This window comes from Andrena cerasifolii, chromosome 9 (assembly GCF_050908995.1).
Source record: "Andrena cerasifolii isolate SP2316 chromosome 9, iyAndCera1_principal, whole genome shotgun sequence".
Taxonomy (NCBI): Eukaryota; Metazoa; Arthropoda; class Insecta; order Hymenoptera; family Andrenidae; genus Andrena; species Andrena cerasifolii.
Window position 1 is genome coordinate 15,575,342 of NC_135126.1, and position 13,411 is coordinate 15,588,752.

A 13,411-nucleotide genomic window follows, 5' to 3' on the forward strand; every position below is an offset into this window, starting at 1 on the left:
TCTCGAAAACGGCTGGAGCAAAAAAAAGAATTCTTTGGCAAATAATTAGCAAATAAATAGGAAAAAAATATCGTATTAATTTTGCGTCGGCCTTTTCAAATGGCTACGCCAGCTTAATATACGTGATCGAAGGTAGAGATCGATGAATTTAGGGGCCCAGGGGTGCCTATGAAAGCTTGCCGTGCTACCAATCGCCTATTCGCGTCGCCCACGACCAGTCTAAACAATTCAGGGGCGCCAGCTCTTTGGAAATCGGTGCCGATCGAGCCAAGGAATTTGAAACCGCTGAAACCGATCCGGCGGAAAACCCGCAAATATTATAAACGGGTCGGGGGGCTCGCGGGGGTGCGTGCGCACGGCTACGCAAATATTGATCTGATATTTTGCTCCCTTTGCCGGGGCCTTCGACAAACGGATCGGGGGGGTCTGTAATTTTCAATTTTAACGGAAACAACGCAGCTGGCCGGCTGGCTGCATTATGCCGCGAACGCCGCTGCGTGCCCGCCCGATTGTTTGTATTTAGTCTCGAGGGTAGTATTTGCACCGCGGAACGTCGCGTCGCGTCGGGAACCCCATAACCCGCGCGACTCGAGAGTCGCTCGAGTAACGCGGCCTTTGGACCTGATCCACTGTCGAACCTTACCCGATCACTGCCAGGCCAATTATAGCTGGAGGAGCAGATTCAGCGAGGCGCACTTGGGGCACGCTCGAGTGCCTCCAAGACTAGATGTGTTTTTCGGCATGGATTGCAAGGTCACGCGTATCGGGAACAAGTTTCATGGAGTTAGAGTAGAGGGGGTTACTCTAAATCGCTCCCCATAAATTAATTTCTTTGTAATTAAGGAGTAGAGAAGAGTTCTAGTGGTAAAAGTATCAAATAGGGTAGCTCGGGGGCGGTAGTAACACTTTGACTTTGGAATACGCTTACGCAAAAACTATTACAGTTACAATAATAGTTTTTTTAACGAAAATGTTACTTACTTATCTGCCATTATTTGAGCCACAACAGTTTCGCGGTATGTCAAGTAATATTCCGGTTATTAATAAAAAATGAGAAGCGGAGAAAGTGTTACAACCGTCCCTGACCCCGGGTCGGTTGTAACACTGCATGAAGTTGATAGTAGCATGGATTTGACTTTACAGAATTAAAGTATTTATTGATTTTAATTATGATAATAAATGAAAAAAGTAAAATGTATAACCAATTATGCGGTGTCGCCATTGTGGCAGAAATAGAAAACGTTTTGGCTGGTGCATTCTTCGTGTGGTCAATCCTTACATTCAGTGCGCTGCACCCATTTTTTAGTTAGTTAATCTTCTTCGTCACTATTCGATTCTGTCCCGGTACAACCGACCCCGACTGCCGATGTTACAATCGCCCCCGACCAGGTTTTGCAACTTAAATTATAATTTTTTATTAACGAGCCACTTAAAAGTGATAAGTAACGATCAGTATTACTTTAAAAATGACAAGATTAAATATTAAAAAATAGAGAAAACACGTACTTGCAAAGGGAGTATTTATATTACAATTTTAAATCAGTAAGGAAAAGTTACTTTAGGGTATCGAAAAGTTATTTTCTTCACTATGCGTGTCTATTGTGTATCTATACTGCTAGGATATGGATGTGTGTATTCGAAATGTCATTCTTCATCATATATCCAAAATTTATGTTAATATCTATAATATGTTTTGAGATATTTAACGCGATACAATCGCCCAAGGTCTACCCTAAACGAGCAATCAGAAGTAGAAAGAAAAACATTCTACCGTCCAAAGTGAAAGCTGGATTTCATTCATTACATAATTTTTTCTCACCACGTAATGAATTTTATTGAATTTGTATTAAAAATATTCGTATCCCTTCAACTCGGTTCCCTCCAAGATTTAATCCTGAATGCGCTACTGTCTAGAGTAAAATATTTAGGCCCCTGAGTCCACGATTACCCATATTTTCATGGATTTGAAAATGCAAAATTGTTGTCGGGTGACGAAGAGCAGAATACGCGTTTGTATTTGGCCGCGGGAAAGCCAGAACAGGCTCAGTGGCGAAGCTAATTTGATTGGAAGGTCGGTGATCCGGTGGAATACTTGCAGGAGAAGTTGTAAGAACTGTTTTCGATTCCGCGAGCGTGAAGGTGGTTAATCGATCGGGCGCACAGCTGATCGTAATGGTTTCACTTTGCCGAGAAGTTTATGCGAGCATCCGCCGGCTGTTATCACCGTGACGCGGATCTCCAACTTGGCCCGGCCGTTCTTCGAAACAACTACGAGCCGATTTACGCGCACGACGTGCCATTGCCTCCTCGCAGGCCCGCCCCAAATTCCATTCCATTCATCGTCATTTGTCGCTGCCAATCTACCCCAATTCCCAAAGAACGCCACGATCCCTAACGTAACGCGTACTCTGCGCGCGAAGCGTGAGGAATGGCACTTCCGTTTGGCAGTAACTCGCTTAAAACGATCTCGATACGCGGTTCGGTTTCGACGCGCGGTGCAAAGCTCATCGAGTCTCGTAATTAGCCGAAAGATGGGTAGGGGTAGACGGGGAGGGAGAGAGAGAGAGAGAGCGAGACGGCTGGGAGAGGAAACGAAAGGGGTGGATAATAGAGAGAACAATCATAATTGGCGCATGCTTATAGGGAGCACAATCAATTAAACGCGGTGCACGCGGGTTTACGCGCTCTAACGACGCCACGGTTGATTACGATTTTCTGCCCTTTCAAACATCTCGAACCGTTTGGCCCGTGCATAAAGAAAGCATCCACCCTGTCCCTTCTTACATGTGCGCACAGTGGGAAAGTAGAGGCCGATAGAGACGCGAGGCATTTAGCGAGAGAAGCACTCTTTCGAATCGCGGTGACGAGGATGACGACGACTAGCGACGGTATTGAAATTCGATGGAGCAAAGTTATCGCGGTGTGCTTGATCGATTTCGACGCGGGTTCGCGGGATGAAAGGCCCGCTCCCGCCTGGCTCGAGCGCCGATGGAAACGCACTTTAAAGCCCGCTATCTGGGCCCCCATTTGCCCCAAGTTTTAACGAAAGGTGGAGGAAAGTTTGAAGGCAATCTTTCTCGCCACGCAAGCAACGCGGACCGTAATGTCTCCGTTCCGCTTGCCCCGAGTCTATTCAAGCCCCGCGTCTCTCGCAGGGAGATCTCCGCCGCGACAAACGAAACCGAGAAAAGCTGTTCTTTCGAAAGACGCTGGGGCTTATGGATGCTCGTGGTCGTGAGAACACACTCGATATCAGGAGAGTAGTCTTACTAAGTAGCAAACGGGCGAGTCAATTAAACATGTCAAAATTACCTGTTGCTGGTCGACGAGCGAAGATATCCCCTGCGGCTTCATGTCTGCAAAGAAAAGAAAAGCACGGTTAACCACTCGTTCTGACCGAGGATCGCGCGGCGCGGCGATCTTAGAGAAATTTCAGCGCAAATGGTGCGTCGTATTAACGATATCCTTTGATCTCTCTTTCCAGGTCGTACCCTTCGCCCGTGCAAAATGGAGGACCGAACGGGACGACGATGAACTGCTCCGGGAGTCAAGGTAAGCATAAAATCACTTGCTAGTGAAACTGTGTGGAGGATGGAAGGGATCTGGACGCGAGTGATTAGTCTATTACTCGATAGAAATATACAGTAGAAATCTGCAATACTTAAGGGGACTAAGTACAAAGTAGGAAGTCAAATTGCTCGAAGATCATGTATTTTTTGCGAATTAATTACAAGGAGACGAATACAAATTCTGACTACCTACTTTTGGGTAATGTTAATTAATACTATAAACTATAAAACAATTTTTTTTGGATAATATATACACGTATATAACGGCGCTATAGTTGCCTGTTGTGTACGCGTTTTTCTGTGGGTTTGCCCTGATTGTGAAAAACCCGAGGTTCGAACCGACTTGAAATTTTTACAGCATGTCCGAAATATATTCCTTTCTGGAGTGGACCTCAACATTAAAGCGTAAAAGCTCTAAGTAGTTTCGGAGATAAAAAAATAGCCATCTGAGCACAAGGAAAATCGACATTTATCGTACAACTCGCCTTCTCCTAGTGGCTATTTTAATAATTTTGGTTCAATTCTTTTTTCGGAGGTCCCTTCCGAAATTACAGGTTGTGAGAGAAACATATTCCAAGGAAACCGTTTTATCTTTATTTTTAAGCTCGATATCAGGGCAAAACCAAAGACACTTTCTAAAACACTGTCTAGACTGAAAATATGTATTTTTTTTTACTCTAAGTGATAGTAATAAACATTGTGTAAAAGGAGAAGTCTGTGCTCTCTTTCATCTCCTTGTAATTAATTCGCAACAAATACTTGATTCTCGAGCGATTTCACTGCTAGATAATCAATAAATAGTTAATCGATGTAGGTACTCGTGGCTAAAAATTATACAGAATGCGTAACGAGCACGTAGCGCAGAGAGTTGCCAGTATATTCCTTGCGTCCACCATACCGACCAAAGAATCGCCGACGCGGAACCAAATCGACAGCGAGCGAGCGAGCGAGCGAGCGAGCTGCGGGCAGAGGACGTTCCGCGCTTTCCACCGAAACTGTATATTTGCCGGAGATGGAATGGAATTTCGCAATAAAGGGAGAGCGGGGCTGATTAATTAGCGCCGGCAAAAATTCGGGGAAACGTTTCACGTTTTAAATTAGCGTTGCATTAAATTTATTGGCAGAGCTCTCTGTTTCGAAGATTGGTCCGCGGCGCATCGAATCGGCCGCGCAGCTTCCTACGGCCAGCGAATATAATTTCCAACTATCAAACGTTCGCGACTCGCATGAAAATACTGGCCGCGAAACATTTCAGAGGAAACTTTCGGTACGATGGGGGAAAAAACCGCCCCCGCCCGGGACAATTCAATATCGCGCGATTACGCGGACAAAGGAATAACGAATCAAATATCATTTTAATTTTGTATATTGTACCTTGCAAATGCGACTACGCGCCCCATCCCCCCCCGAACCTCCGTCCGCGCCCCGTCACTTATGCGTTTGGCATCGTGAAAAACCAGCGCGCGCGCTTATCCCGACCGCGTTCATTTTCAGACTCGGCTCGATCCACCGGCGTCGCTTTTCCGCCGATATTTCGCGGTAGCGGGCTTTTCCGAAAGACGGGCAGGAATTCAGGGATCCCTCGAACCACGGCGGCACGGATTATCAATCGTGAATAGGGACTCGCGAGCACTCGACTCGGCTAACCACGTACGCAGGGATTTTCGAGGATGGGTTCCCACGTTCCCTGGTCAACGAGTTTAAGAATAGTTATTGAATTTTCAAGAAGGCCGCGGCGGATCGTTAAAGAGGAGAGCGCGGTGGGATTTTCGTTGGAGAACGTTCTATTTCGCGAGGAAGCCGGCAACGTTTGCAAATAGAGCCGGGGCAGTGGCGTGACTGGCAGCGAAAGTGTGAACGATAGCGTGACGCAACGCGAGGAGGATTTCGCGCATCGTCGGGGCTAAAGGACGCGTAAAAAATATTTGAGAAGAATCAGCGGCTCGCGTGGCACTGTGCTTCTCGGCGCGCTCGCTCAACGGTTTCACGCGTTGTTGACTGCCGGTCGAACTAGCCGCTGTTACGCGAATCTCGGTGAATTAAGGTAGGTTTACACCTGGCGAGTGACTCGGCCGAGTCATCGGTCTGCTACTCGGCCGAGTGAAATTTTTGCCCGCCGGATTACTCGGCCGAGTACTAGAATATGCGCTCAGACTGGACGAGTGCTCGGCTCAGTGGGCTCACGAGGCCGAACACTCGTCAGGTGTAAAACTCAGCATTAGAGGTAGCCGATTAACTCTCGATCCCGCGTGCTCGGTGCGGACCTGAGGTGATTTCGATTCATAATTGAAAGACGAAGAAAGGTCGGTTTTGATGGAAACTTCGTCGACCGAGGCTGTGGACGCAAGTATTAAGCCGCGGAACGTGTTAATGGAGTGCTTTTCATTTCGTCATATTCTTGCTCGCGTAAATAATAAATCGAGGCATTGAGAGGAAGAACGGTCTAACACGCATTGAAAATAAATTAATTTATCATCCTATTCTATATGGTTAGTAGAGCCTATTGGAATATATTATTGGTACTAACTGAATTTCGCAAAAAATGTGGGTTAGTCCGTTTTTGCTCTCAATTCCTCCATTCGGCCTAGTTATGCAGAAAGCTAGCAACCCTCGCAATGACAAAAAATTAGATAAAAGCAGTATGGATCGCATAATGTTATGATCTTTATTTTGCAAAAAATTATCAACCCGTAGAACAATTCTTACGTATTGCAATTATTAAAACTACCAAGCCACAGTTCCATTTTAAGTTTAAAACAACAAAAGTTACAGAAAATTCAGAATAATATTAATCATACTGCTCACCATTAAATAACCCATTAAAAAAGCATTGTAAAGCAATACCAAGGGATAAAATATACCCAATAGAAATAAAGCTACTTTTCTTTAACAATTAAATTCTTCAAACTAAAACGTAGTTTCAGATCATTGAGAGGTGCTAGCTTTCTGCGTAACTATGCCTAATTGTGGTGCACGAAAGCTTATTCCACTTTCTCGGTGCAGAACCTTCTCGCTCCGATGATAAAAATCTAACTAAATACGTCGCGCGCTGGAAAAAAAAACAACTGTGTTTGGATACGTATCTGATATGTAGGAAATCCCAGCTTAACCGCAGCTACGAAAGTTGAGAGAGAATAAAGGAAACAGCTGAGGAAAGTGATCGAGCCCGATTTTCCCGGAAACTTTTATTCGAACCGTAGAGAGACGACTTACGCCGGGGAAGTACAGGCAAAGTGATAAGCCGGTGAAAAAATAACGCCGCTGGTTTTGGATATTGAAAACGTTGCGGAATATCGCAAGGTCGCGATGCGATTAGGGGCGGGGGAGATATTGCAAGCTAGGAATGCTAAGTGGTTAAGGACAAAGGCGGAGGAGATTGAGAGGACAACGGGCGATGGCTTTTTCTGCGCAGGGGTGATGGTGAAGCAAGAAGCGAGGGATGACGGTTACGAGACAAGTCCGGATCTCGAGATGAGGAGCACAGGCGGTGACAGCAGTCAGCAGTACCACACGCCGCTGACACCGCATACACCGCACACACCACACACGCCGCACACACCCCTGACGCCGATATCGGCGACAGCGCATCAACCCCAGCAACCTGGCTCCACCGCTTCCACCCTCGGACAGGTGAGTTTTTCCTATTTACGCTCCGAGCTACCGCGACATCGCTGCTTTTTTCCCTTTCCCATGCCCTCCAAGGAGAAATGGACAATTCCTCGCCGACAGGCTCAGGCAGCTCGTACGAGGCAAATGCACCAGTGCCTGAACAGTAACGCGATTTTCATTTATTTTTAAACTTAATTTTTAATGCAATTAAAAACCAAAATTAAGTATTTAGCAATATTAATTAAAATCGTTATGGAAGTAATTATTTTTTAACACACTGTGGGAGAAATTTCTTAAGCTCCTGTTTAGACAACACCGCTCAATTCTTAAGAAAATATTGACTGCATTTCTTATTTATAATAATACATTAGTATAATAGTAAATAGATTTAAATTTAGTTTAAAATGGTTAGACTTGCTAGAATTTTTTTTTCTCGAAGAAGTATAAGTTTATTTACTGGTACAAGAATTTCCTTAAAGTACCAGTACATTTTAAGGCCGTCCGCTTACTAGACCATCTGCATATCGTCATATCTTCATTAATACATACGTCTATTATACTACATAAACTTTTTTTTCACTTTCCGCTAGTAAGTATAATATTGTGATATCCTCCACATTTCAGTATTTTTTTAGTTCACGATGATTTACAAATTAAATTAGTAGAAATCTTCGCCGCTATTCCTTAAGCCTCGTAAGCGTCCGAGTATTGGTTCATTTACGCCCTACGTATCGTCCATGCGTTTCAAAGAGCAAAAGTAATAGGACTTTTGTGCCACCCTTCGTCCCCGGAACCAACAACGTCGACGTAAATCAAGCTGGTAATTTCGCGTGGCTGAACCTGTAGGTACAATTCCTTCCTCCTAGCGACAGCTTGCTAACTTTAGCAAGGAGGAAAATAGTAAGTTTGGTGGCAAGGTTGTCTTTTGACGGATAGGTACCTCCTGTTTCGAGGTCAAGAGAGCCGCGACGGTGAACTTGCTCGCTCGTTAAATTCGAATAGTTTCGAGTTGCCCGTTCGATGGACTACCTCAGAGGTTCGCCGAGGTTGGACAGAGTCAGTCGTCGCTTGGCAAGTGTTATTACTCGCTGCGATAATCGAACTTTTCCGCGACGCTGAATCGGGATTAGGCGGCAGAGGACGAAGCTGGGTCGACGCGTACGCTGAGATAAAGGTCAGCGAGAATGAGAGGCGCAGAAGGTTTGCGGTTAACGTTGAATTAATCGCGGGGACACGTAACCGTGGATACGGCTGGCGATCGGCGGTACCGCGCGGAAAAATGCCCGATGAATAAAACTCGGGAATTATTGGCCAATAAAGACAATGTACGATCGGGTACTCGTTAGGGGGCTAGGATCTAGCGACTCCCTATCACTGTTACGGCCGATAAATTGCCCGATAAAGGCTCGCGCGATCGTCACTTGGGCTACTTTCGTAACGCCACGCGGCCGATTTGCATTTTCATGTTAGCTTTACGGTCCCCGCTTATGCAACGGTCCATCTCGCGAGCGTGCAGCCGCACGGAGATACATCTCGTCCATCCCTCGCGTATCGCGTACACCTGGTCAATTTCCAATGGCGGCAGAGATTTCGAGCGGCACGAATAACACTCGTTCGCGCTTTCGAAAATCCAAGCACCGCCGAAACGATGGGAGCAACATTTACCAAGGTGAGCCAGTGTTACCAGCAATCAAAGAGGGGGCGAGAGTACGTTTTAAGCAACGACTGGCCTTTCGATCTCTGCCCAGGCGATCCCTTGGACACGGCCGAAATTCGTCAACAGCGAGCCCCGATTTCAGTCGGACGTGTTTCTCGAATTAAATCGTTATACGTGGACACGTCTCGAATTTATCGGCGCCGCTCGAGATCGAGTCCGCCCTCTTGGTCGCCGATGCAAGCGACCTTCTCGATTCTGCGCTCTCCAACCCCGCTTCTTGCAACCTTTCGGCCAAGATATCGCGCGTATGGAACCGCTCGACTCTTCAATGGGATCGGTAGACACTGAATGAGAGATACTCGAATACGACCCCAAGTCGCGTCCATTTCCTCGCCGGATTTTTTCAGCGTCCTTATCCCGGCGCCCGAAACCTGTTTACCTTCACGGCCGGATGGCTCGACCCACTTCCCTATTTCTCTTCCACTGGCGCTACGTGCATGGTCAGCGAAATAGGAGAAGTCGGTCGAATCAGCCGGGCGTTAAAGTAAACACGTTTCGAGCGTCGGGGACAAGGACGCTGAAAAAAACGTGAGAAAATAAGGAGCACAGAGGAGGCAGGCTTTAGGGTCGTATGGTGTGTATCTCGCCACCTCTCATTCCCTTCCCCTACTATGGATCTCCCATTGACGAATGCACGGAGCCTTAAAGTGGAGCGACGTAGACGAACTCGAGTCGATCGGCCCTACTGCCTTCAGCTATGTAACTACACACCGAATTCGCCGCTTTAAAGCGGATTGCTAAACTGATATCCATCAGCTGCCTGACGATTCGGTGGTCTCTTTGCGTCGGTGCGAGCAACTGGCACGGGCAAGCAACAACCGCTCCATTCGGAAACAGGCAAACCATGCTTTTTTACCACTGACCCCACTGAACCGTCACTGAACCGATGCGCGTGAATCTGCGATGCCGCCTTTAAGAATCTCGCCTCGACGACCCAAGTGTGTTTACTTTAACGTCCGTCTAATTTTACGAGTTCTCTAGACCTCTAACACCAAGTGCACGCGCGGTCCCGCTCGCAGATAACCCCAGATCGAGGCTAAACCGCCGAAAGATAATCAGCTGCGGTGCCTGCCAGACTCTGATAAACCTTGTCCCTTCCTTTCTCTGCTTTCGTGCGTGATTCGCTTCAAGGTCCCAGGCAATATCTCGCCACGATAGTCCTGAGTCACCTTTGCGCAGAAGCTTGCCATCGACGCGCATCTCGCGGAGGATTTCAATGGATTTCTTGGAATTCTTTGCAAAATGCAGCGTTTCAAGAAGGCGGGTTTCTCTGATCGTGGAAATTGGGCGACGCGGCGTGGCTTCGATGCGGGGGCGGGCAATCGCCGTTGCCCCGCCAATTTTCGGGCCGTATACCCACTGGAATATACATTTTACGATTGCTGCTCTACGTGTTCATGATGGCACGTGCTCCACGTGCCCTGCGAAATTTTATTTCCTCAACGGACGAATGGACGAGCGTGTAAAAAAACTACGGCGAATTCGTAATGAATTCCGACGCAGTTGACGGAATTCTGGGGCACGGTGCCCCCAGCAGCTTCGGCGCAGTTTTAAAGATCTTCAATTCGAGCGCCGTTGTTCCGTTGTAAATAAACGAGGGACGCTCGCTAAAGCACACGCCCTGGGAAGTTTCACACTGGACGCCCTAAAAAATTACTTTCCAGGAAGCACGGGGAAGTGTGACGAAAACAGTGTCATGGAACGTGTAGCGTAATAACTCTCTGCTGACTTTTTCAAAATCCCAACCATCCCTTATCAGAATCACCAAGCGCTATACTGCCGTCCTTAAATATTGGGACATCCGCTTTTAATTGAAAATGTCAAATAACGCAACGTTTGTTTGATTTCCTCAATAAATTTTCAACGAAACTTTCTCCACAATTATTATTCTACACAGAGTAGGTGCCCTGATACTTACGAACGACAATGTAATTTTCTACTACTCTAGCTAACTCTTTTATTTATTTATTTATACGGGAAAACCCTTTGGTACATAGAAAACAGAGAACGCTAGTAGAGGACTGCCAAGATAGAAAACCAGCAAAAAATAATAAAAAAATTTCATTCCTTATCCCCAAAATAAATAAATATGTCCATATTTTTTTTATCAAGTTTTTATATGGTCTTAATTTTTAGTTATATCAATGATTATGGATTTCTCATTAAAATAAAACATCTTGAGTACCTATTAAACCTTTCATTTTAAAAATATTCAATGAAGAACAAAAATAGGCATAAAAGTACCCTAAATTGGCACCCTAAAATTTGAGATTATATAGAAAAACATATGTAGTTAAAAACAAAGTTTAAAGTGTTTAAACACACTACTTCATTCTCTATTAAATACATACAACACTTGGTAAATTTGTATTTCAATCCATTACTTGATTATAAACCGACAAAATATACTTGCCTACCCCTTATCAAAATTGTATAAAAACGCCTAAAACTCGGCCCTTTGTTCCACTTCGTGGTGTTGCCAGATGTAAAATGTGTAGTTCAGCTATTGGGCTTTGCAGTGTCGTAGTGAAAGAAAAATAAGAAATTGTAAAAAAGTGCTTTCTAAGCTTGTACTTCTTAATATTTGGCTTTTTAATCAGGAGTGCCAATGATTAGTGCAGTTATCTCATTCCTTTACGCAAAACAGCACCTAAGCCAGACCTTTCCCAAAGAATCTAACCGAAAGAAACCGTATGATCTCGCAGGTGGCGATCAAGTGCGAGACCCCAGTGGACCCGTACTCGTTCGTGGACGAGGAAATGTCGATGGGCGGCATGAGGACGGCCAGCAGCCCTGGCGGTAACCCCGAGAACATGACGTGTCCCGCAGGGGGGCAAACAGGCTTGGCTACACCTACCTCCACACCGCCTGGCCCCCTATCCGGGCCACCGCAACACCTACAGATGAACCTCGGCCTGATGAACGGCAACGTGAACCCTCAGCTGGCGCACCAACCGAAGAAGCGGGGCCGCAAAAGAAAATCCGAGATGATTCTCACCCCGGAAGAGTAAGGACACCTCGTATATACTCTGTTTCCAAAACCCCGTTGCTTCGGGGTGCGCGACATAAATGCCAGTCTTCGCCCCGTAAAAAAAGGACACCGTGTGCAGCTTTTCTTAAACGATAGCCCGTGGCACGCGTCGAGAGGGCATCCTGTCAGAGAATCGTCCAACCACTCGGACCACTCCGCACCGATGAATTTAAACGCCCCTTAATTGCGAGGCCCGGGCGAAGATATCGGTCGTGCATTATGCAAACTATCCAGCAAAGTCAAGTTTACATGGAAAGTAGGGGGTGAAATCGTCGCGGAGCGGTCGTTATTATTAAAAGGATCCGTGGTCGCTGAAAGGGGCGGGGGTTTCTACCGTTTCGCCGCGGCGACACGCTCGCTAAATCCGATAATCGCGTTAACGAGGCCGACCGGAATCGGTTGCATATTTACGGCATAATTTTGGTAAGTACGCCGCGTGCGACGAGTGTTCGCGGTCGACGGCCACGGTTCACTCTAAATAATAATAATACGCAGCGAGGTCGATAGACGTGCGATCGATGCGACTAGACTAGATTATAGCTGTTTTAGTTTGCCCTCGAAGAAGCTCGCCTGAGTAAATAATTCTCGAGCGCGACAGAAAAATGACCCTGTAGGAAAGTGATTTCGAGCCTCCTCCTCTCAGTACGGTTGAAATCTGCTGGTAATAAAACGGAAATTATTGGGAATATTCGCGGCGCGGAGTGGGCTAAGGTAATTTGGTCGCACTCGATTGCAGCGATATCCCATTTTTCCGAGGCAAATCGGGCGCATCGAGCTCGCTTTTCAAAAATCCCCGGCTACGATTGTTTCGCCCGTTCCGAGCGAGTCGATTCGCGGAGACTTTGCCCACGCGCGGATCTCGTTACCCGATACGACCTGGACCACCGATTCGCGTCCAGTAACGCGGTTCAAAGCGGTACTCTATCCTCGCTGGCAAAGGACACTCGGCGAATTACGGGCATGTCAGAGTGGGCCAGTAGTCCCCGTAACGCGATCCGATTCGGTGACAGCGGCCGCGAGCTGTAGTCCCGTGAACGAGGGAATGTAAAGTCCCGACGTAACGCTGACAATTTGATTTAGGGCGGAGCTGGCCGAGGCGAAGAAGCGGGCAAAGACGTACAAAGAGAGGAAGAAGCACGACAGATTCGACGGCATGCCGGAAGAAGAAGTGAGCAAGCGCGTTCTTCCAGATCACCTTACCAGCAACCTCGACATCATCATAGTAAGTTCTCCAGCCCTGCTTCTTTCAGAATTATCCCGCCGGTCCGTGGACAGGAATAGGACACGAGGACACGTTTACGGTCTCCCCTCTCGCGCTTCTCGATCGATCCACCGTGGAGCATGAGAATCAAAAATTCTAGCGAAGGAGCTGTCGTCGGCCGCGCGATCCCGTCGCGTCGTTTTTCGCGAGTGGAACGATTAATCCGCTTAGCCGTCGGCATAACGGCCGCCTAGTTAGCAGGAAAATCCATCTCGAAGGTAGCG

General features: G+C 46.8%; 2 protein-coding genes across 6 annotated transcripts in view; one reads left to right on the forward strand and one right to left on the reverse strand.

The window, feature by feature from the left end:
* Dnmt3 (DNA methyltransferase 3) overlaps positions 1-13,411 on the reverse strand; it is a 74,957-nt gene that overhangs the window by 44,378 nt on the left and 17,168 nt on the right. For all 4 annotated transcript variants that reach the window (XM_076819392.1, XM_076819391.1, XM_076819395.1 and 1 more), the window contains exon 2: positions 3,313-3,356. In XM_076819392.1, the coding sequence (XP_076675507.1) occupies positions 3,313-3,354 (42 nt within the window). In that variant the 5' untranslated portion in view covers positions 3,355-3,356. The remainder of the gene's footprint in view (positions 1-3,312; positions 3,357-13,411) is intronic.
* Tdg (Thymine DNA glycosylase) overlaps positions 1-13,411 on the forward strand; it is a 62,062-nt gene that overhangs the window by 25,724 nt on the left and 22,927 nt on the right. For both annotated transcript variants that reach the window (XM_076819398.1, XM_076819399.1), the window contains exons 2-5: positions 3,485-3,552; positions 6,982-7,199; positions 11,601-11,902; positions 13,007-13,148. In XM_076819398.1, coding sequence (XP_076675513.1) covers positions 3,485-3,552; positions 6,982-7,199; positions 11,601-11,902; positions 13,007-13,148 — 730 coding nt within the window. The remainder of the gene's footprint in view (positions 1-3,484; positions 3,553-6,981; positions 7,200-11,600; positions 11,903-13,006; positions 13,149-13,411) is intronic.